We start from the raw sequence: 24,136 nt of genomic DNA, 5'->3' as shown, positions 1-24,136 counted from the left end.
GTGAGTGGACTGACCCATGGGTCACCTTCTGCACAGGCCGGCCCTGCGAGGGGCACTTGCTGATGCTCCTAGAAACGATGACAGCTCTTCCTCAATGACGTCCTTACCGCTGATGCCAGCATGAGAGATGCCACGGCCCCGGGGCTGATGGAACACAGCCCTGAGATTAGGGACATGTCCTCGCTGGACCTCACTGTCCCAGAGAGCTGTGCCCCAGCCGCTGGCTTCCGAAAAAGCAGGGAATCAAGCCCGGTTCCCCAGGACAAGAGAAAACTATGTGTCATTGAAAAGTGCCATGAGAAATGACAGGCGGTCGTGACTTGCTGGCCAATGGCATCCGCACACATGATGTCTCCTCTGACTCTTGAGCTCAAGGGATCGGGTGTTCGGCTCATGATCTCGGGATTTCTCCCATCACCTGCCGGGAGCACGTGCCTGTCCCCGGGGCTGGAGTGTGACTCAGAGTTTCCAGCACGGGAACCCCACCTCCAGGTTCTCACACAGTGAAACATACACGTGTTCACAGCCGTGTTATTCCAAACAGCCCAAACGTCCACCAGAGGACCAGTGGGTAAACAAAACGTGGCCTATCTGAGCAATGGAATATCATGAGCCATAAAAACGGATGAAGTTCTGTCGCCTGTTACGCCGTGGATGAGCCTTGAGGACGTCAGGCTAAGAGAAATAAGCCAGACATAGAAGGACAAATCCTGTACGAACCCACTAGCAGGAGGTCCCTAATTCAGAGTCGGCAGATTCCGAGAGGCGGAGGGCAGGGTGGTGGCCCCCGCGTGGGGAGAGGGGACCAGGCAGGGCCACTGTTCCCTGGGACAGAGCTCCAGTGTGGGAGGGAGGGTGACACGGATCGGAGGTGGGTGGCGGTGAGGGCCGTGTAACACTGTGCATGTGCTCAGTGCCACTGGCCTGCACACTTACACACAGTGAAAGTGACCCACCTACGTGTATTTTACCACACGTCAGACAACACACATCAGTCTCTGAAGGAGAGCTCTGGCAGGGAAACTCAGATGGCAGGTTCCCATGCAATTAAGCCAAATCCTATCATTCCCTCTGCCACCCCCTGCCCTCAGCCCCCCCCCCCCCCCGCACCCTAAGCGCAGCACGGAGCTGTGAGAATACGAACAGTCAGACTCGGACCACGGGTGCAAAGCCCAGCCCCCCCCCCCAGAGCGGGAGGCCCCCCACCCTGCAAGGAGCCAGTGGGCACAGGCGGAGCGGAACCCGAACTCACCCGCAGGAACGTGGGGAACCCCTGTCCGTAGTAGCCAACCGCAAAGTAGTCCGGCCTGGGCCTGATCACTTTGACGATGTTCTCGTAAAACTGAGCTTGCTTTTTCTGGCAGAAGGAAGAAGACGTGTCTCAGGTTTGAACTGAGTGTTTGAGGAGCCTGTTCCCCTGGACTCTTCTGGGGGGGCCCGTCAGGCACCAGCAATTCCAGGAGGGTGTCTGGGCGCCCTGGAACCTGCTTCTGAATGCACCCCCCCACAGGGCTGACAGTGTTTCCACCCACCCTGCACTGTTCTGGCCAGGGAAATCCGACCACAAAAGCCAAACTCAGCCCCGAGCTGTGAAGTATGGCTGATTCGATGACCAAGTAGGTGGCCCAGACAAGGCCCGTCTTCTGATTAAGTGGCTGGTCTTCAGAAGTTTCAAACATGGTGTTAATCAGATAGCAGAGCCCGTTAACCAAGAACGTATGGGGGCAGAATTCTGCTCTAGAGTAACCGCACATATTACAACCCCATTTGGTATGTGACGCGGAGAGCAGGCAGGAACTAGGAGCCGACAGCTCCCGCCACGGGGACAGGCCTGGGCCCCTCCCCAGACCCGGGGAGGCTCTCGGGCCACCCAGGCCGCTGTGCGGAGTGGGCTCAGAGGGAGCTCACAGAGCGCCCCCTGCTGGGAGTCCCAGGGTTTGGCGGCCAAAGCTCAGTGGGGAATGAGGAGTGAAGGCCCCTGGGCCACCATCAACCAGCAAACGAGTCAAGACTGTCCTCCCAGACCACGGCCAGGGCCGCAGGAGGACCGGGACATGGAAAGGGAACTGGACCTGCCAGAAAAACACGCCCAGGCCGCCGAGCCCACTTACGTCGGAGGAGGAGGGACCTACCAGCAGTTCGCTGAGCTGCTCGTAGTCGAAGGTCTCGTTCTCGTACTGCTGGGCCAGCTCCTTGCCCAGGGCGATGGCCTCCTCCCACATCTGCGGGAAGAAAAGGGGGTGACAGAGGCCCGGCCTGAGTGGCGGTCGAAGCGGAAAGGAGCAACACGGGCATCGCAACCAAACAACTTGGACATAAGCTGCTGAAATCAAAAATACTGGTAACAATGTGGGAAGGACAGTTACTAGAGACTCATGTCCTTTGGCTTACGACTGGTCACCCGCTGAGGAACCTGGTCACCTCCTGGCTCGCTGGTCACACAGCCTCTGCCCACAGTCCTGCTGACGCTCACGGCCACCGGAGCCCGTCTGCGTGGGCAGCCAAGGACTCAGGAGAAGGGGCGGTGAGAGGCCACAAGGAGCCCATGTCGCTACGTCCCCAAATCACCTCGTTTGATAAATGCTCTGCTTCGATGCCCAGAAAGACCAGGAGTCACTTCAGCGCAACAAAGCTGGCGGGAAGTCGGCTCTGTGTGTGCAAAAAACACGAGGGTGCAGAGCCCGCCCTCACATTAAAAGAAATAATTTAATACGTTTATTAAAATGCTGGTAAACTTTGATACACATGGAACAATCGGTTGAAACATCGCTGAATTTCTCCGGAAAAATAAAACAAAGTGGTTTGCTTTATTCTTCCTGGAAGCCTTCCCAGGTGCTGCCCTCTCTTCCTTTGCTCTCCTTCAAGAACCCAGGGTTCCCCAACCTGGAGACGTTCGAAGTGGGGACACCCTGCCTCTAGTCCTCAGGGAGTGAAGGCCGTTGGCTTGGAATCAGGAAGGCGCCCCCTCCGATCCGCCCCTGCCTCGACGGACCCTCCCTCCGGGCAGCGCTGTGGAGCCTACGTCGTACCCGGCAACACGCACCGGCGCGCTCCTGGGGACGTCCCTCGTCTTGCCCGGTGGATGTCTGCCTTACGCCCGTTTTGCAGAAAAGGAAGCCGGGTATCGAGTAAGCCAGTTACTTGGTCAAGGGCACGCAGTGGCGTGGACCCGCCTCGCCTTGGTCCTTCTGCAATGTTCTTGCTTTTGATGACTGTCTTAGTTTGAGCTGCTATTAAAATAAAACACTGAAAAACCCTGCAGGGTGGCTTCCACAGTGCCCTTAATTCTCACAGTTTGGAAGCTGGAAGTCCAAGGTCAAGGTGCCAGCAGATCTGGTTCTGGGTAAAGGCTTTCCTCCTGACTCGCAAACAGCTGCCTTGCCACGGTGGGCTCCCATGGCCTTGAGTGAGATCCCTTTCTTCCTCTTTAATTAGGGCACTAATTACCTCCCAAAGGCCCATCCTCCAGGAACCATCGTGTGGGGTGCATGGGCCTCTCACACAGGGATCTGGGCAGATACAGACACTCAGCCCTGGCACTGGCCGCTGCCCCCAGCCCCTCCTGCTCGGACATGTGAGAAAGGGTTTCAAAGGCAAGTCCTGCCCTTCAGGCTCCCACCGGGCACACAGGCCGCAGAGTCCCGCACCTGGCACCCCCGCCAACCCCGCCGCCTGCTGGCCTCTGCCTTTTCTTAGTAGGATGACCGCCCAGGGCCTCACTGATCACCTAATCACCCAACTGACTCAAACTACTTTGTACGTAGCTGTGGCTCAAAGAAACCATTGGCTGTTTTTGGTGAGAGAAGAGACATTTGGAAATAAGAGTTGCATTTTAATACTTCGAAAGACAAAATAAACATAAGCCCAGGGTAGAAAAAGGGGGAGGTGGTGCCGGCCTCCCTCCTGCCCCTTTCCGGAGCGTTCTCCTTGCATTCTTTGAACATCCCCGTCTGCCGATCGGGTCCCCCTGGGTCCTTTGCCAGAGCCCGAGCTCCCATTTCCGGGGAGGGGGGCTCCTCACACTTTTCATGTCCCTTCCAAGAGCCACGGCACGTTCGCTTCAAAGGAAACATCCCCTTGTTGCGTAGTTCTCTTTCCTCGGACTTCTCTGCACTTTTCCGCCCGCTCACTCACTCCCCACGGCTACCTGCCTGGAAGGTGAGGGCTGCCCACTCCCCGCCTACGTGCTCACGCCCTCAGTCACGGAGGAGATGCCTCCGAGAGGTGGCAACGGTCATTGTTTGTAAAGCACACACGTCTTGAATGATATCTCACCCCGAGGTCCCCCGGTTGTGTTTTCTATCAGATTCTCTACACACACACACTGTTCCCCCAGACTGCTTTAAAGGCTCTGTGTCAAGGAGACTGTCTGCTTCTCATGGGACAGGGCTCTACGGAGAGTGGGGGGGCACCTATGGTAACGGCCATACACGACGTTCACCTGTGCAACTGGCGGCCCGCCCCGCCCCGGCCTATCCCACCGGGCCCCGCGCAGCTGCCCCATGAGATGTGCTGGGTGCCACCAGAGAACAGAAGGAAGAGGCGCCGGGACCACGCAAGCTCTGCTTTCTCACGCGGGATCCTTCATCTGCGTCATAGCGTACTTGCAAGTCTTAGTTTACTTGCAATGTGGAATACTCTTCCCATCCGAGGATCTCAGCTCCATGCTTCTGAGATGACAGTCTCTTCTTTCTGAACTTGCTGGCTTCGGGGAGCTCCATGCGACGGACACTCATTTCTCTTTCTGGCGAAACTCCTGCCGTGGTCCAAAGACAGGAGGGGACGCCTGGAGCCCAGCGATTCTCGATTCCCCGCGGAGAACGGCGAGGGGGATGGTGGCCGGCCGGACAGGATGACTGCCCACCTGGACACCAGCGCCTCGCTAGTAATTTGGGCAGGTGGCAACTCCAGGGGACACCCATGGGCCATGGGGTTCAAACTGCTCACAAGCTGGGAGGAGCCCACAGTGGAGATGCCGGATGGGCGGCTTGAATTTCAGTCCCTCTTCGAAAATTCATCTGTTTCCAGATGGCTGCTGGGAAGAGTCACATGCCTGGACCCCCTGAATTTCCAGGGCCCCACAGGGCGTCTGATGTGATGACACCCCAGTGGTGTGGGAGGTCCCCGCTGCACCAGAAAAGACCAGGTGGCGCGGAATGGAACTAGGTCCCATGTGCTCAGCATCAGCAGGATGCTGTAGGGAAGAGCCCCTGCTGGTCCCCCTAGGATGGGGGTGGAGCCCCGGGAGGACGTGTGTCAGAGAGAAGGCCGCGGATGACTCAGGGCTGTGGCCCCACCGAGAAGGGCCTGCTGTTCTCACCGTGGCCAGCAGCAGCCTCTGCTGCCGCAGCAGAAAGAGCCGTGTCCCAGGGCCCGGGCCCTCCGGGGCTGGCCTGCTCTCTGCCATCCCTGCCCCTCCTCGTCATCGCCTGGCCAAACCCATCTCGTCCACCAAGTTCAATGCCGTCTTCTCTGCAGGTGACGCCCTCCCTTTCTCCCCAGAAGAAGCAATCACATCCGCACCTGTCAGAGGGTGACTGTGTGCCCACCGGTGGGGCAGCCGGAGGAGTGCTGGGTGTTTACCTGACCATTGGTAGCCCAGGGTCCGCCTTGCAGGCCCTGGGCCAGGCCGAAACCCTCTCCTTCCTGTGAGTCACAGGTGCAGGGCGGCGCTTGGCACACAGTAGGCTTATTCGTGACACAGCTCCGTGGATAGCGTGCGGACTGCGGGGGAGCCGGGGTGTCACTGGCTCTAAAAATGGGTTTTTCTCAAGCTTCGATAGTAAATGATTCTTTTTTTATGAACAGATGATCTCTTTCAACACTCAGGCCAAGTTCTGGTGAACTGAAGTGATTATGGAGAATATTAGGATTTTCAAAAATTTCGGAAATGCTGAGCATCAACCAAAAAGAGGGGGTGTCTGCACCTGCACTTCCTCTTGTTCATGATTTGGTTTTCAAGGACAAAACTCACAGGACAAGGAAATTTCAGCCCCAACACTTAGAAAAGCAACTCAGTCATTCCAACAAAAACAGAAACTTGCTCCCAAACCCCCCTGGTCGGTTCACAAGATGATGCAAAGAGCCTCGTTTTTTGACTCGGGCACAGGGCAAAGTGTGAACTTTGTCAAGGAGAGGTTATTTTGAGAGAGGACAAAACGAAGCTGCAGTTGGAAATACTCACAGCTTCACACGTCACACGGGATCAGTGAGTCGCCCTCGGCAGCTGTGGCCAGGCTGCTGGTAATTTGGGGGGGTGCGTTTCACGGTGGTGACTGTGGGTGGTGCCGCCCACTGCCCCTCCCTCCTGGTGGGGCTGTTTTCGACTCGCCCTCCACAGAGAAGCCCGGTGCTGTCCCGTGAGGGGCTTGGATTAAAGGCGCCAACCAAACACAATGAGACAGACAATTTAGAGCCCCCTCGGTGCCACGGTAAAGCCCGCCAGACAGTTTTCGGGAAAGTGCTCGATGGGGGCAGGGGTAGAACACAGTGTGGGAGGGCTGGGGGGACTGTCAGCCCTGGAAGGAAGAGCTGTGACAGAATGAAAGGAGATAGAGATGGAAATGACACTGTACAGAGAGAAAGAAAAAGATGAAAGGAATCGGGGCGGGGCTGAAGGACATCCGGAACTTTTCAGAAGGGGGAAACGAAAGAGTGACTCTGTGCGGAAGAAACAGAGACGATGATGACAGAACACAAAGCTGGAAAGTCCGACACGAAGGTGCAGAACATCCACCGGGGCGTTCGGAGCAGAGGGCAGAGAGGCATCGACTGAATTGGACCCCTGGCCTCCCGCTGGAACCTGGGGCGTCCCTGCAGCTGCGACGCTGTCCCCAGGCCACTGGCGGCCGGACAGGCCTGGGTGTTCGAGGTCTTCCCGAGACAAGCCTGCCTGGGTTCTGCAGCCCCCGCGTCCCCCAGGGGGCTGCGTGTGCGTCACACAGTGGGAATCAGCTCCGGGACGTGTAAAGTTCCCACACACCCAGGCTGTAATGAGGGCATCCTTAATTACACGAGGTGACAGCCGTCCCTGAGTCATATTTCTGCACTGTTAGTTTTCATTCTGTAATTCTGTGGTCCCAGCAACAGCTGGTCTTCGAGTTCCACAGTGGCACAAAGTCCCCTTACTGAGTAGATGGCTTTAAAGCAGAATGTTCCCCCTAAAACAACATTAGTGTCAAGTCAAGCCCAAGTCTCCTGGTTGAAACACCCCTGCGCTGCACACTCGGAACCTGGGCCTGGATGCAGCCGCACCTGCAGCTGCCTCAAGGTCCTCCCTGTGGGCCTAGCCCTGCCTGTGCACCCAGGGGCCCCTGCCGTCATTCTGCACCAAGACTGTTACTTCTAACAGATGCCCGGGAGTCAGAGCAGAAAAAGCTGGCCCTGCTCTGGCGAGAATTCGTGTTTATCTGACCTGCGGCCTCTGTGCAGCGCGTGGCGCTGGGCGGGGTCGGCGGGGTCAGTGGCAGGCCCAGAGGCAGGCAGGCTTGGGAAGCAGCCTTGGATGACACGCGCTCCAAACCCACTGCAGGCGCGGTGCTGGGGATCCGCCCTGGGTCAGGGGAGGGGACACCAGCAGGGGGACACGCACTGCGGCCTCACAGGGGCTCCGTGCTCAGTCGGGGGCAAGTCCGCCCCGAGGACACGCCCGAGTGATGGTGGCTTTTCCAGAGTTTGCTCCAGCACTGGCCAGAATGTGCTCAATGAAAAATGAATCAAAGTGACGAGGGTCGCAGCGGGAACTCACTGTGACTTCCTCTCAGTTATGCATCGAACCTGAACCTGCTCTGAAAAATCAAGTTGATTTATAAAAATGACGGGGTGCCCAGTGTGTTGGGGCACAGGACTCCCTCAGGGGGGGTCACAGACACAGACACAGGGGGCACCGCCTGCTGCACTGTCACCACTGGGCACCACTCAGACAGGCAGATGCTCAGGCCCACCGAGACCCTCTGAAAGAGCGTGTGCGTTTCAACAGGACCCCAGGGGGCTTGGGGGCCGTTGAAGGGAAGCTACTCAGAGTAGGGGCTACAGGACGCACGTCGGGAGTTCCCAGGCAGGGCGGAGAGGGGGCTCTCCCGGGACGGAGGGGCAGGAGGGCTCCGGGGGCAGAGAATGGAAGTACCGGGAGGGTGGAAGGATGCCAGGTGGAGACGGCAGGCAAGGTGGCCAGGCGGCGGAACCACAGAACATGCACAGAAAAAGGGGGCCCTTGTGGGCGAAGGTGGGTGGGGACCCCGGGTGCAGCCCTCCGTCAGGGCCTCGCCTGCCAGGTGAGAAGCTCGGGTCTGCCTGCAGAGGAGGCGGTGCCCTGGGGTCTGGGCATCCTGGAGGCAATTCGAGCCGACAAAGTGGCTGCCCTGTTGCAGCCCAGAGGGGTGGTCCAGGGGGCAAAGGGCGGGCGGGGGGGGGGTCGGTGCACACCTCAGCCTGAGACTGACCGGGAAGAGACGCCTCGTGGGAGCGGGTGCCCCCCCAGATACCATCAGCGGATCCGTGGTCACCGCAGAGCAGCTGGGAATGGCCGTCAGCAAAGGCATACACTTCGTGGCGACCGTGACCTCGGGCCCTCAGGCATCCCGGCCTCCCGGTCCCCACCTCTGACTCTGCCCGCCCCGCAGCACCCGACCGCTCTCTCTGGCACACGGCAGGGCAAGGAGCGGCTGCGTCTGTGGCGTCTCTTGCTCACAGGCAGGGTTTGGTGATTGGAGTTAGTCATGGAAGCGTCTCCTCTTTGGAGACAGGCATCCTGTTCCAACAGGGGGCGGGTGTGATCCACAAGACACTTCAGACCTCTATTTCCAAGTGGCCTCCGGCAATAGGCCACTCGAAATCTCTTGGTTTTTGTCCAGGACAGTGGGTGTCGAGGACAGTAGGGTCTACATAAAACACACATCATCTCTTTAAGAGGGTTTGGTTGGTGTCAGCAGCCACCAGAAGGGGCAGCCATCAGACTCTCCTGACAGGTGCTGTTGACGTAGGACTGTGTCCCCACAAAGCCACGCTGAAGCCCTGACCTGCGGTCTCTGTGGACGTGACCTTATTTAGAGGCAGGGCCTTCGATGCAGGCAGGTTAAGATGGGGCCGGACTGCACCGAGAGGGCCCCGAGCCCAACGACCGGTGTCCCCGGAGCAGGGAAGTCCAGATGCAGAGACACACGCAGGGAGAGTGCCGCACGGCAACGGAGGCGGGGGCCCAGCGGTGTGTGCTCCCACGGGAGGCCCAGGGCTGCCGGCAACTCGGGAACCTACGGGAAGGCCTGGCGCAGACCCGCCTGTCACCCTGCAGCCAGCGGGGCCCGGCCGACACGGCCCTTTCAGGGCTCTGGGGTCCACAATGGTGACAGTCCATTCTGTCCTCGAAAGCCACCAGTTGGTGGTCCTTGGCGACTGCAGCCTCAGGAAACTCACGCAGGGGCCTGTGAGGGACTCTCTGGTTGCTTTTCGCAAAGTGAACAAACCAGAAAGCAGGCCACCAGGTGGTCCCGAGGAAGCCGCAGGAGGAGCTCGGGGGCCACTTTGCCGGTGGGGTTCAGTGGCTCCTGCAGCTGCAGTCAGCAGCCCTTTGGAACATGGTGGCTGCCCCTAGGGGCCGCAGGAGCCCGCCCAGGGATGAGCCCGTCCCTGGCTGATTAAAACGACAGGGGTCTCCTAGCACGAGTCAACGGACACACCGCTTGGTCTGAGCCAGGCAATCTAGAAGCCGCTGTCAGATGAACTTTTCAGTGAGAATGAACTAAAACGCCACGTCCGAGAAACACACAGCCTGTGAGCGCCCGGGACCCCTCCCCCACTGGTTCCCTTGGGCATGCGCTGTAAACACACTCGTGGTTTTGGTCCCCAAGTGTGAAGGATGCGTCAATCCTCCCGACACAACACATGCTTTGTAACAAGTTTCCGCTCCCAACAGCATCGTGCACGAAGCCACGTGTGCACGTGGCAGGAGGAGGCAGGACCGAGCGCTCCTTTACCTTGCCCTTGTCGAAGTAGTGGATGATCTCCTGGTACAGCTGCTCTTTCAGTTGTCCCTGGGTCGTCGCCTGGTACCCGTCCCGCTGGGTCAGGTGGGCTGCGCACACGTCCTCCGACCACTAAGGCAAAAGCAGTGTGAGTATTGTCCCCGGAGCAGGGCGCGTGCAGTGCTGCCCTCTGCCCACCCTCGGGGCAGGATGTGCAGGGAGCTCGCATTCAGAGCATTCAGAGCATGCATGCAGCCACAATACTGGGGACTGTTGGGGCTGCTGTCACCGGGCAGCTGGGCCTGGAAATGGGGGTAGAAGCCGGTGCAGAGGCCCCGTGAGGAGTGCATGACAAGAGGAGGCAAAGGTGGGTCAGAAGCCCACAGAGGAGTGACCCGGCAGGTTCCAGGAAGTGCGGACCTGTCAGCCTGCTCCTGATGCCCTGTCACCCCGGGATGTGCTGTGAGCCAGGTGACCTGTGGCTGTCTCGCTGGGTCATTGGGGTGCGGCCTCAGGACTGTGCTGCTCGACATTGTCATCGAGAGCAAAGAAGGCCATGGACCCCACTTCCAAGTTGTAAACAAGGGGCCCAGATGGGCGACCCAGCTCCCTGGAGACTGTGGGCGTTTCTGTGCCTTCAGCCGGGCACGCTGCCCGGCACAGGGCAGGGGCCAGCCAGTGTTCGCCCATGGGCAGGCGGACTCACAGAAGGAGGGAAAGGCCCGCGGAGGTCTCGGCCAGTGGGAGACGGGCCGAAGGGCAGGCAGGCTCGTTTGGCAGGTAGACGCTTGAGCTGAGGCTCAGCGGGTCAATGGTATTAAGTGCAGGGGGTCCGCACAATTCAGTGTTTGGTGAGGACTTCCTGTGTGCAAGGACCTATGTCAAAGGCGGGTCAGAGGGGCTGACCCAGCGACAGTGCTGCTGCAAACTGGAGCGTGAGGCTCAATAACCCACAGAGGAGGTTTCACGGGCAGCACAGAGGGAGGCGAGGCTGTGCGAGGGGGTCTGGGAGACTCCCTGCAGCAAGTCATCAGGATGCGCTGGCTTATCAGTCCGGAGGGTGGAGCTTGGCACTGTGACCTGATGTGACAATGACAGTGCTGCGAAAAGCAGCTCCCAGGTCACCTGGACCAAAGTGGGGGTGCGGGTGCCCTGTGGGACTCAGTCTGGTTGGGCCACACTCGAGGCAGTGGGGCCTGCTGTGGCCCACACTGGAGGGGAGACATGGCACATGGGAGGTGCTGGAGAGGCAGAACAAAGCCAGGCACCACGGTGACAGAGGGCACAGGTGCAAAGGGACTGGCCTGTGCGAATGAGGAGCAGGCTCCGGGGAGCTGGCAGGGATCCCCGAGAGGCTCGCTCTCAGCACGCGCCCCTCCCGACGCTCCTGCAGCCGGAGGGTCCCAGGGCACGGTGGCTGGGCCCGGGCTGTGAGGCGCAGGACAGAGCTGGCCAGAAGGGCTCCCAGCTCTAGGAAGCAGGGAGGTCAACCTTTGGGCGTCTCTGGGCCACACTGGAAGCAGAGTTGTCTTGGGCCACACGTTAAATACGTGGTGACACGTAATCACAAAAACATCTCATCGTGTTTTAAGTGAGTTTATGATTTTGTGTTGGGCCGTGTTCACAGCCACCCTGGGCTGCAGGCTGGACACCCCTGTAACCGGCCTGCACATTTTTTCATCATGAACTTGGACTCGTGAATCCTGGCCACAACTGGAAGTTATAACCTCATTAATTATGAAGTTTTCACAACATGGCTAGATTTCTACTTTTGGGGGGGCTACAAGGACTTAAGGGGATTCTGAACTGTTACTGCTGTAAGTAAGTACAGATTAGAGTATTCAGATTCAAATGACTTCTTTGAATTTTAAAATCACTTAGAAAACTGAGGAGGGGAGCAAAGGTCCTTCTATCTTCCTCATAAACAGGGAGGTGTAAGAACTTGATTCCTAGGCTAAAGGCTACTGCTTTTATTGTCCTTGTGTGCAGACAAAGTGTCCTTAAGCAAAAAAGAAGGTTCCAAGGTTCCGTTTGAGGATTTTTCGTTAAGGACCTAGGATGCGTATTTGTCATTGTTATACTGAGAAGAATTTTCGTAACAGTACAAATACTGTTCTTCAGTATGCTGATTAACCAGAACAATTCACATTCACAGCTGGATCAAAACCTATTTAGGAAAGATTGCAGAACGTAATGATGTAAAAGATAGGGAGAGAGATTAGGGCGCAGTGGCCACTTAACCGGAAAATTCGAGGCTCACTGAGAAAGACAATGCAATCAGGCCTATTGATCCGGGTTGTGAACACAACCCCGTGAGACACAGATCTAAGGATGAGGCAAACGGCAGCTAATGCACACCTATGTATTTTACATGCACAGGCATGTTTCACGTTCATGCCGTATAAGAGCGCGTAATGGTGGGTGAGCAGTTTGTCAACCTTATTTTAATTTCCTGGTGTCAGAGAAGTTTTTTCTTATTTGCAAAAATGCTCTCTTTCTGAAATCTGGGTCTCTGACACAGGAAGACTGTTAGAATGCCCAGTGGGATGGCCAGGGTGGGAGGCACCCGCTCCAACCTCTCCCTTCACACGATGTCCATCTCCCGGACTCGGGAGCTTCACACGGTGTGAAGTCCAGGGGCTGCCGATGGCCACTGACGAGGTGTCCAGACGGAGCCCGGCCCCGAGCCTGCCACCATCCAGGAGACTCTGCCTCGTGCCCACTCATGGCCATGCATCTTAGCAGGTTTGCTTCCACTTGGTTCCAGGGGGCAGGGGGCAGGGGGCCCGAGGTCAGAGACAGGGCTCCCTGAGTGGGTTATGGAGGGTTATGTGCTAAGTTCTAGTTCCCAGTTTTTCTCCTTTATCTGATTTCCAATTTTTCTGTTTTCTGTGTTTTTAAAAATAAGCATAGGATGAGAAAGACGCTGTCTTGAGTTGGTGATGTGAAAGCAGAAATTGAGGGGCGGTGCCTGCATCACCCCCCTTGGCCCTGTGCTCTGCTGGGACGAGTCTCGTGTGCCCTGCCCGGACTCCGCTGCCCCAGCCTCCTCCTTTCTGGTGTCGTCTCCCCCATTGCGGGTTCTCCCTGAAGGGAAGAAGGAGCTGCCGGTTGCCCCGAGATGCGTGTTGATGTGTTTACAAAGCTGGGTGACAACTTGTGGGGACATCTTGTTAAATGTGCACCCACCGGGCCACTGCTATGGTCCAAGTGCTTCCTAAATATCGTTGTTTATGTCACATGGTCTAGTCAACACCCACAAAACCTTTGCTAACAGGCTCACTAAAATGCACTGAAGGACCCAGTTTGAAATCCCCTTGGCATTTGTAAAGACACGGTCAAAACAGTGCATGCTCCGGCGCTCTCACCTTCAGCAGCTTGGCGTGGAGCAGCAGGGTGTACGCCGCCTCCGTGTAGTTGTCGCACTCCTTGTGCAGGTCACACAGCTTGTACAGATACCTGAGACGGCAGAGCACAGGCCACCCTTACCAGCGCCACCCAGGGACCCGTGCTGGCAATGGCAAGAGCTGAGTTCGGCCTCCGGCGGCGAATCGAACCCAGCCTTTCTTCTCTCAGTGTTCGCAGTTCATAATGCCCTGCAAACACCTGCCGCGGAGGGCGTTAGAAAAACCCCCCAGAGTGACAGACAAGAATTTTTAAAAAATTTAAGTCCTCTCTTTTCGGGACAAAAACTGAAGGTGGAACAAGGAGGTAGAATTGTACTTCAAGGTCTCTGTTTCCTGTCTAGAACTGTCTCTGCACATTTGAAATGAGATACACATGCTTGTGATTTCTTACATTACAACAGAATTCAAAAGCGTGCACACACACACACACACACACACACATCCATAAAAACCCCAATCTGTGAGAAAACAAGAAGTCCAATGACCACAGCGAATATGATGCAATGATGCAGACTGTCTCTGCCTACAGAAATAAAGGTGGTGCCCTAGCTGGTGCGGCTCAGTGGACTGAGCTCTGGGATGAGAAGCAAAGGGTCACCAGTTTGATTCCTAGTTGGGGCACATGCCTGGGATGCAGGCCAGGTCCCCAGTAGGGGGCGCATGAGAGGCAACCACGCGTTGCTGTTCCTCTCCCTCTCTTTCTCCCTCCCTTCCCTTCTGTTCAAAAATTAATAAACAAAGTCTTTAAAAAAAGAAATAAAAGTTGCTTATTAATAAAAGCAACTTGATTACATTCTCAATATTATTACCTTTTGTTTAAGAACTAAAAAAAAAATCCTTAAAACCAGAAGTTAGAAAATTGTGCTGGGTGGAATAACCCATCACCAAGCACTAATGCCACGTGGAATACATCCTTATCTGGTCTTCTAAGTGAGAATCTCACTGAACACCTGACTTTGGCCCCTAAAAGTGACCTAAGAAAGGGGATCGGTCACCTCCTACCACTCTTGAGAAAAAGGCTCTCACTCAGCGACGAACAGACACCCAGCACACAATGCAGAACTTAAGACTATGGAGCCAGAAGAAAAACGCACTGAAAAATATCTGTGCTGCCTGTTTCCGATCACGTTAGAACTGGATTTCTCATTTGAACTCATGGCTTGCTGGGCGGCACCATGATCTGTGGCGCTGCCTTTTGTCCAAAGGGCCACACGAGTCAGGGAGTGAAAGAATCGTTTATGTCTTTGCTTCCGAGCTGGCTAAGCGAGACCCCCAAATCTCCGCATCGGCCTGGGCTCCGGACACACCCCGGAGCCACACCAAACTCAGCCCCTGGGCTCCACCAGTTCCCATGACACAAGCCCCCGGGGTTCGAAACCGCTGCTTAGCACTGGCCTGACACACACGCGGCCACCGCGACGACATGCAGAACGTGCAGATGAGCACGGTGCCCACCTACCTGATGTACATTTCTTCTCTTTCGATTTCCTTGTAGAAATTCTGAAAAATCAAACCACAACACATTTCAGAAACCTGTTCTACAAAAAGTGGGACATGCACGTGAGCAATTCACAGTTCTTCCCCTGGCGGCCACCCCGGCCAATGGGCCCAGCTGTTGGGACCGAAACCAGCAAGTCACAAGTGAGGCAAAACCAACGTGCCCACTCCTCCACTTCCGGGGGGAGGGGCGATTCCCACGATTACATTTCCTACACTTTAAATGCTGTGATGGCTAGAATCTATTTCTGTCACCTGCCTGCAATTAAAACAAGGTCCCCTCCAAAGATCTGACATCTTACCCATTCTAATCTCGTTAGAAGTGAAAAAAATGAAATAAAAAAAAAATCCCAGATGTGGGCATCAGGACGGTCACACAATTTCAAGTGCACTGGGCTCAGCCTCACCCAGAGCCACGAGAAGGCAGCACAGTGCTCTCCACTCACGTTGCTGAGCACACTGCCCACTAGCCACGTGGGTCCAACTGCTCAGTAAATGCCACCAAAGTTAGATGAAGTTAGAAAGTCCCGGACTCGGTGGTACTCGCTCAGCTTTGGGAGCTGGCGCTCGGGTTGCTGTGGCAACAGAGCAGACACCGGGCACACCCATCATCACAGACACGTCGCTGGGACAGCTCTGCGCTGGACCACAGACCCCGGAAACACGGCCCGAAAATGGGCTGCCACTCAAGAAACCCGTGTGTCCAAGCACGGGCAGAGCAAGGCGGGGCTGGCAGGGCACCCACGCCAGGGTCTCCACGTGTCCTGCACTATTCTCTGGGTGAGCGCAACCATTTCTATGAAGGTTACATTCCTTCGTGGGGATAGCTCTGTGAACCTTTCAAATATTTGTCTTTGATGAAGCGACAAAAAGGTGCCACCAGACACGGCCTGAGGTGCGAGACCACCTTCCGTGGGCAATGCAGCCCCCGGCCCGACGTCAGCACTCGGGAATGGTGCCTGAGATTAGGTCGGCGCGTCACCATCAGGGAGGCTCGCCGGGGTCCAGGGAGGCAGAATTGCCCGCTGGACCTCATCAGTTCAGATGGACACTGGCCCTGCAACGGAGCTCTCAGAGAAGCCCGAGACGGAGTGGCTGCCGCTCACCAGCACGTTGACGGTGCAGCTCATGCGGTTCTCCTTGTTCTCGTCGTGCATGATGGTCCTGTAGTCCAGCAGCCTCTCCATGAGGCGCACGACCAGCCTCACGAACGTCTCCCCGCTTTTGGCGAGGTACTTGTGCTTGCGGCAGTGCTCCAGAAGGCTGCAAAAGGTCACACGGCCGGCGGGTCACTGACGTGTTCCCCTTCTCCCTGGGCTCCCAAGTTCTCTGCGGTCCGGTTCCAGCCCCTCTGTCCCCACTCTGACGGGAGCCCCACCCACCTCTAACCAACACTTACATTTTATCAAATAACACTTTGTACTGTTCGTCTCCTCGGCCCCCCTCCACTTCGTGATCCAGCTTGGTGATGATCTCATTTTCGAACTGTAATTAAACAGAGGAAGCGTAAGTAATCATTTCACTTTATGACGGGCATGTGAACAGCACATCCATGGGCAAGGGACCACCACCAGAGAGCTCCCCTACGCCTTTGAAGCCTGATTTCATTTCAGAGGCACTGTCCCTGGGGCCCTGGAGACTGCAGGTGGCCCCCTGTCACCGGGGAAATCTTCCATTTCCTTCTCTGGTTGATGGAGTCTAAACACGTGGATTCTGATAGCAGGAATGGGAGCCAGAAAGATAGACACGGAAACGGAGGGGGGGGTGAGGGGACAGAGAAATTAAGGTGCTACATAAAAATGTGTCTCAAACATCATCTCCACGGAAGTGCCGCGTCTGAAACAGCTCCCCGGCATTCAGAGGAGATCCAGGGGCCAGTTCACTGCCGTCCGAGACACAGTCCTGGGAAGCTTCTCCCTCCGGTTGAAAGAGCACAGGAAACGAGAGGCGTTGGCCAGAAGACCCCCCAGCAGACGCTTCCCAGAGTCTCCAGGTGAAGGGCTTCCAGAGCATCATGGTGCGCCAGAGCCATCAGAACCGATAGTCTCTCAGACCTGAGCTGTTGGGAAAGATCCAAACTCTGGTGCAAATCTGCAAAAGGTTTTCAAAGGCACCGTGAACGCTGTGGCTGAGCGGGCTAGAAAGAGCTCTTTGATAAGGACACATGTGTCCCGTCCTCACTATCCGGTCTCCTGTCCCCGGCAACATTCAGAGCTACTTCAGTCCCGGGATTCTAGCCTAGTGACTGCCACGTTGTAGGGGGTCCCCAGGGGCTGTAGGAGGCTTAGTTCCCACAGAGCTGACCCGACAGACGGCAGGCAGGAGGAGCGCAGGACTCAGGAAGCAAGTCTGCCATGCACGGCATGACGCCGGGGGCGCTGGGGCCCTCGAACGTACAGACACCACCTTTACTCCCAGGCAATAACTCCGAGTCCTTGCCACTGTGACCAGGCTCCTGTGAGAACTCAGGCTGTGGGAGAGGGAGAATTTCCTTCTCTCTTGGTCCCTGCAGTGTCCCCGACACCGAGAACTACGCCTGGTGGCGATGATGAGGGTGGGGTGCGTGTGTGATGTGCACATCAATTACTGGCTAGAACTGGTGCTCACGCAGTCAGGGGAGCGAAGGTGGGACAGTGAAGGTGTGGGCAGCAGGCTGCGGAGACACACGTGCTCTCGGCCACGGAGGCCCAGCGGTGGCCACACGCATCCAAGTGCCTGTCACAGGTACTTCAGGTGCCGTCTACCATCCTGGGGACTCGGGACAGCTGCGTCTGTGGCAGCTGACGGTGGCCTCTGTGAAACAGGGCTAAGCGGGTCTGAGGAGGCCCGGGGAGGAGCCTGAAGGCAGGCGCAGACCTCCCTGCCCTTGACCGTGCCACATGCTTCTGCCCCGTTGGATTGTGTCGCAGATGAAAGGGAACTGCAGACAGGCCCGGCGAGAAGCACTGATTCTGGCTGGACATCAAGGACTCAGAGGCCTCACAAAAACCTGGGTCTTGGTGAACCCCCCCAATCCTCCTCTTGATCCTCTCTGTCATCTCCTCCTGCAGACACGCACCCTCTTTCTGATTCTGTTTAGCCCGAGAAGTGCAGAGGTTTCAGGAACATAGACGAAGAGACAGTATTATTGAAGAAGAAAGGATGACCTGCTTTTTTCCCCCGAGCTGCAGTCTCAGGATAGTGACTTTTATTGTAAAGCAACAACCTTTTGACACTAACTCGCTATCACTCTGCTCTTTACTGGGAAGAGCTCTTCAAAAGGCAGCTCTTTTTGAAGGGCAGGATCCGGCGCAAGGGAGATGCCTGGGTACCACTAGCTCAGCGTCGGGGTTCTCTGGCAGCTCCGTCTCCCAAACTAGTCCCATGATGGGGACGTCAAAGATTCAGAGTGCGGCGAGGGCTGATCCTTCTGAACAAATAACCGGGTTCAAAATAACACTAAATTTAATGAACATGCGTGATTCAATCCCACAGGCAGAATGAGCAGCCCGTGAGGTAGGCGCAGAGGGTGCAGAAAAACATACCCGACCCTAACACATGCAAATGCACATAAGCATTCCAAATTGCTCATCCTAGTTCGTCAGAAGACTCTTGAACTTGGAGTCCACCGACTGGGAATGGCGTGTTTCCTCTGCTTTCACGTAAACCTGGCTGTCACAAATAAAGGCAATAAGGAAGCTCCAGCTCATTAAGCATGCTGCTTCTCAAATTTGACTGATGAATTTAGTGTTTTCTAAAAAGAGTGAATGAATGATAAGTAAATCAGAAGAACACAGCTGATTCTAATTTTACTAACCTCTAGTCTAAACTCAGTAATTTGCATAGACACCTGGCAACCTCGTTCTGTTTACCAGCCAGGATTCGACACACAGATCTGCAGCTTCTAATTCCAGGGTCTTTGTGAATTTTTACAGAATGTGCTAGAAACCATGTGCTAGAACAGTGTGCTGTGAACTGTTATCAGAATCAGAATGAAATGATGCTGCCTAAACAAATTGGAGAAAGCACGTTTGTTGCTAGAGCAGGGCTGGTTTGATAAAAATCGCATTTATTATCCCTGTAAATGCCTGCTGTTTGGTAATTTGCAGCAGGGTTCTCTGTGGTTAGGATGAAATTAGAACAAATTTACTTTATTGCTCTGAAGGTGACAGAAGCTCACTCATGTGATAAGTGAAATCATTATACAGTATTTTCCCCTCTTTTCTGAGTGACCGACATCACTGCAAAAATGTCCACAGGGCATCCAACGTGAAACACTGAGCAGAGCTTCTCTGTGCATCCGACACCAGTGGCCCTCCCAGAACACGGAACAGGAGAGGCCCCGTCTGAACAGACGGCCGTGTGGAGGGGCTGTGGTCTGTGCCCCAGGGGCACTGATGTGTTGTAAACCCCATGAGGGTAGAGGGGAACCCCGGCTCTGGCACTCCTTGCTGCTGTGAGCCTGGCTCCAAGGGAAGAGGTGGGGGGGGAGGGCCTGAGCAGTGGGTAACCCAGAAGCCAACACCGTTTTGGTTGGAATGGATGTTTTTGTTGTGGGTTAGGCTCAGCACACTGACTGTGGAGGTCTGAGCTGGGTGAGCTGTGTGTGTGCCTTTACGAATGTCTGAAACCGGGCATGCGTTTCACAGACGTCCACGGGGACGTGGGGAGCGGGCTGGGAAACTACCCCGGGAGGGAAGGTTCCAGCAGTCAGCAGACAGCACACTGACACGGTGTTCGGAGCCCGTCCAGAGAGGGGAGAAAGCTGATGTCCAGGGACGTGCTGCGAGGACAGGCTAGTGATGGAGGAAGCTGAGCAAACAGTGGCCCGCTTTCTCCTGTTTTCCAGAACGGCTCGCAGGCTCCGGATGCGGGACCGTGGTGGTAGACCACCCGCTGGCGGCGGACAGCCTCAAGGGGTCGGTCGCCTTTGCTTCTGCACCTGCAGGGGGAACTGAGCCTGCCCCATTGAAGGAGCGACCAGGGCCCTTGGCTTTGGCAGCCACAGCAGGGGTGGTGGGAGAAAGTCACTGAGCTGCAGCTGCATGGAAAACGGGGCCCAGAGGAAGGAGTGGGTGTGGCTAGGAGGCGGCGGCCCCGCCCACGACAACCTGGGCTCCGGCTAACAGCCGAAAGTATCTGGTTCCCAGAGATGCAGCACTCCACGCAGACACACTTCCATTTTTATGTACACTGCGTTCCTCCTGCTTAACGGCTCTATAAACTTAATTACACACTTAATTAATCTTTGGCGCTCCACATCCCACATTCTGAAATCCCCACATCCTTCTATGTCCAACAAGCAGGCGGCTCGCTGACCTTGAAGCTTTTGTGCAAGAGTCAGGAGCCTAGTGGCTCCGAGATTCGGGACCTGAGCAACCCGCCAGACTCAAAGCAACACCCGCGACAGGGGCATGGCCCAGATGGAGGAGGGCCTGTGGGTCACGCACTGGGCCAGTGAACCCCAGGAACATGCCCCCAGAGTACGGCCTGCTTCACGTGGTTGAAGGAGATGGTGGGAGCTTGGCCATCTCTTTGCTGAAGGGCTTGTAAGAACAGAACTCGACGTCATTCAAACTCTTGGAGTCAAGGGGCTTAGTTTCCATGATTCCTGGACTCACTCTGGATCCTGATTTGATGAAATAAAAGCCTAATTCTTGTCTGTATTTCCCCCGCAAGCATCCAAAAAATAGACTCAAGTATGACTTTGAAATGGAAATCAGAGTTAACCAGGAAAATCCCAAGGAGCTGGAGAATAATCAAGATAAAACTGCCCCCCGACTTATTCGCATTCACGCCGCCGCAACACTGGCTTTCCCATGGAGCAGCCAAAGCTTCCCGCACCAACCCGGCCGCGGGTTCTTTGTGGAAGGCGGTGGGCAGAGATCACTCCGCCGACGGGAGGGCGGAGACATCAAAGGCCCCAGCCGCCGCCGCTCCCAGACTGCCTCGCTCACGGGGATTCCTGCAGGCTTGCCACTGACCCCGGCACGGATGGCGGGGCAGCTCCACGGCCGAAGCTGTCACTGTGCTGTGGGCCCTGACCACTCCCTTTTCATCAAAGGCCCCCAGACCACGTGGCCGTGCGCGGCCACTCTCAGCTGTGAGTTCTGTACTTGCCAAAGACATAACAAATGGAATTCGTTAAAAAGGTGCCAGGAGGGAATGAAAAGTATGTGTTTTTTTTTATGAAGGAAAACCCACTGAGGCTGAGACTCAGAGAATTACTCATTTGGGGCCCTCGATGAGCAGGGAGAGGTGGGTTTTGGGGCGGGGCGGGGTGGGGCTACACAGCTCAGCAGGTCTATGTGAATGATGCAAGGCCAAGGCCAAGGGCAGTTATTCTGAAGGAAGATTCCTGCTCTTTCTCGCAACCGTGGAGACCAGCCGCACACTCCCGGGGAGATGCCCGGGTCAGAGCCCTGGAAGGAAGCACCCGGGGGGGGGGGGCGTAGGGGCGGGGGCTGCGGCCTCTCTGGGGACTCCAGGGCAGCCAAGTGCTGGGACGTGCCTTTGAAATTCCAATAACGGTTTGACTCAGTTTAATCTTGAGTAAAATGGCAGGCTCTTCTGGACCTGTGGGTCCCCTCCCCACACCAACCACAAGCGACAACGCGTATTTCACCAACGCGGCCTATCCGCAGCCTGACTCTGAAAGACAGAGCCACCCTGAAACCCGAGAGGCACGGCCTGTGCTCAAAGCCCTGAGGTCCATAAAATCGAAAAACCTAACGTCTCCCCCCCCAACCACAGGCCTGCATGTCTGGTATAAAAGTGAGGCCCGTGTAGCCCTTGCCCATGTGACTAATAAGCTGAGACAACCGATTGGTGGCCGATAGCCAGCCTGGGACCCAGGAGGGACCTGCCCTCCACTGCATATTCACCGAGGCCCCTGCCAGGAATGGAGGGTGGGCCCCATGTCTCCAGAAGATCAGCTGATAAAGGACAAGAGTTACACCGAGGGCAGAAAGCAGTTAGAAAAGATACAGCCAGTCTGGAGACCTGAGCCAGGAACTGAGAGGTGCAGAGGATGCTGGGGAAGAGATGGGGGAATTTACAAGTCACTGCCACCTGCCCTGGAGGCCAAGAGCGCAGAGACCAGGCTGTGTCACCTGTACCCACAAAACAAATGGCATAGAGATGACAGAAATGGGACGATGGGAAGCCCTGGGTCTGGAAGGACGGCCACGTGACACTCCACACAGGAGGCTGAGACGGGCCGCGAGCAAACGTAAATAGAGGAACCCCCAACAGAAAGGAAACTGATCTTCCCCCAGTTCACGGGGACAGACCAACACCGCAGAGAGAACTTTCATCCAGTTCAGTTCTCCTGCCTTTATTTTAAAAGCCTTTGGTGTGCCCCGCCCTTGTCTGCAAAGGTACAAGCAGATGACGGACAGACAAAGGGCCAGAGGTTATTGCCCGAGGCTCTTGAGGAGCTGCCGCTGAGGCCCGACACGGGGGTCGTGTGGGTCTGTGATGTCACATGAGTGCTTCTGTTCCCGCACACCGCCGTGGAGAGAGAGTGCAGAGAGGGGGTGAAATGATGGGACTGTCATCAGCCCTGTGTCACTTATGGACAAACCCGAGACCCTGTGAATGGGAGACAATGAAGCATTTTTGCAGAAGTCGGTTGTCAGGCGTTTGAAAGCCCCAGTGAAACAGGATAGGAAAGAGGTCGGAAACCATACTGTCCCTCCAGGCTCCATTGCAACTGCCCGTGACCTGATTTTGACCCAGAGACTGCTCAGATGAATGACAGATGACATGGCCTTCTGAGGGCCTTCCCTCTCCATTTCCGGGGCTAGTAACATTTATTTATCTCCACACACACACACAAACACACAATTTCCCCCGTCTTTTCCTGATTCTTTCATTTCATAGCATTTTTTCCCCTAAGGTTCTTCCTTGCAGCTTGATTTATATGAAATTCAAGAAGTCAGATGCCAGGAAAAAGCACTTGAAATCCCAGTTCTCATTCTGGGGAAGCTGGCAGTGAGACCGGACCGTGACCTGGTGCCAGGGCAGTGCCGACGGGCCACACGTTCCGGCAACGATGTTTGGGGACTGGATGGAATGTCACAAGTTACAAATATATTTCGAACCAGCAACTCCCTTTTTTAGAACGGACACCGGGAAAATGCTAACAGAAAGCCAAGCTCTATACATGCGTATGTTTGCTGCACATTTATTCACAGTAGTGAACATCGGCAAACAGTCTAAATGCCCAACCGCGGGGATGAGTAAGAGAAGATTAGCCAGGAGTTTTATGAATTGTTGTGCCAGCATTAAAACCATGGTTAGTTACTACATTGTAATCAAGGAAACTGTCTGCGATATACTGTCAAACAGAAAGAACGAGAAAATTTGGACAATGTTTATGTTACAATTACATGTGTACAAAGGCAGATAGTGGACCAGAGCTACAAACACAGCTGTTCTTTTACAATAGACGCTTTACTTGGACAAATAAATAAGCGTAAGGAAATCTTCCTCACCAATGGGAAGAGAGTGAGGAAGGAAGGGAGGAAGGAATTTAGGAAGGCAGGCTTTATGGGTTTGATCTTTTTTACTTCCCACAACTCCCTTTTGAGTGCATTCGGTTTTATACCCATTTCAGAGATTTGAATCAGAGACTTAAAGATGTGTCAGCAACTTGTTTAAAACCCAGTCAGTCCCGAGCTGGGCCGGGAATCACAGTCCACCCAACTTCTGCGTCTAACTCAACTCCAACTCACAGAGTGGAAGTTCTAGCTTCACACCTTGGACTTGTGTTCCAGGAAATAGCAAAACTGTCCTTCGTGGCTACCGGATGAACACCTTCGGGCAGCAACGAGGAGGGGCCAGCGAACACTACCGAGTGCACCAAGCTCCCTTCCACTGGCAGGGACACGGTGATGAAGGGAAACCTGCCCTGAGCGTCAGGTCCACTGAAGTCACACCCCTCAATTGATACGGTTCTGTTTTCCTTTCAACATAGGAATTTCCTCAAAATTTCTCAGACGTTTATGTGAAATAACCATTCATTCCCTTGAATTATGGTCCTGTTTAAACAAAGGCTGCTTTGGACGCAGCGGGTGCCCTGTCTTTCGGACCCTGGCCTTGGCTCCTGCAGAGCGCCATGGCCGGACCCCCGGCCCACCGGGAAGAACGCCTCTGCGCCTCTGAGCACACGCGTGTGTGGGTGCACGCCCACTCGTGAGCACTAAACACCTTGCTGATTTCCACGGGCACAGATCACTCCGGCCCATTCTTCCTGTGGGTATGGCCTGTTCGAGCCCCTACACACCTCCT

The 24,136-nt window shown here is 55.5% G+C and overlaps 1 protein-coding gene across 2 annotated transcripts in view; it reads right to left on the bottom strand.

Moving 5' to 3' along the window:
• The window catches only part of DOCK1 (dedicator of cytokinesis 1), a 364,555-nt gene that overhangs the window by 28,851 nt on the left and 311,568 nt on the right, over positions 1 to 24,136 (bottom strand). For both annotated transcript variants that reach the window (XM_053668427.1, XM_053668428.1), the window contains exons 34-40: positions 16,263 to 16,348; positions 15,970 to 16,126; positions 14,826 to 14,866; positions 13,328 to 13,418; positions 9,972 to 10,091; positions 2,133 to 2,222; positions 1,253 to 1,357 (exon numbers count right to left, since the gene is read on the bottom strand). In XM_053668427.1, the coding sequence (XP_053524402.1) occupies positions 1,253 to 1,357; positions 2,133 to 2,222; positions 9,972 to 10,091; positions 13,328 to 13,418; positions 14,826 to 14,866; positions 15,970 to 16,126; positions 16,263 to 16,348 (690 nt within the window). The remainder of the gene's footprint in view (positions 1 to 1,252; positions 1,358 to 2,132; positions 2,223 to 9,971; positions 10,092 to 13,327; positions 13,419 to 14,825; positions 14,867 to 15,969; positions 16,127 to 16,262; positions 16,349 to 24,136) is intronic.

This window comes from Artibeus jamaicensis, unplaced genomic scaffold, assembly GCF_021234435.1.
Source record: "Artibeus jamaicensis isolate MK-2021 breed Jamaican fruit bat unplaced genomic scaffold, CSHL_Jam_final contig_490, whole genome shotgun sequence".
NCBI lineage: Eukaryota > Metazoa > Chordata > Mammalia > Chiroptera > Phyllostomidae > Artibeus > Artibeus jamaicensis.
The sequence above is the reverse complement of the archived record's forward strand: the minus strand, read 5'-3'. Positions and strand labels throughout refer to the sequence as shown.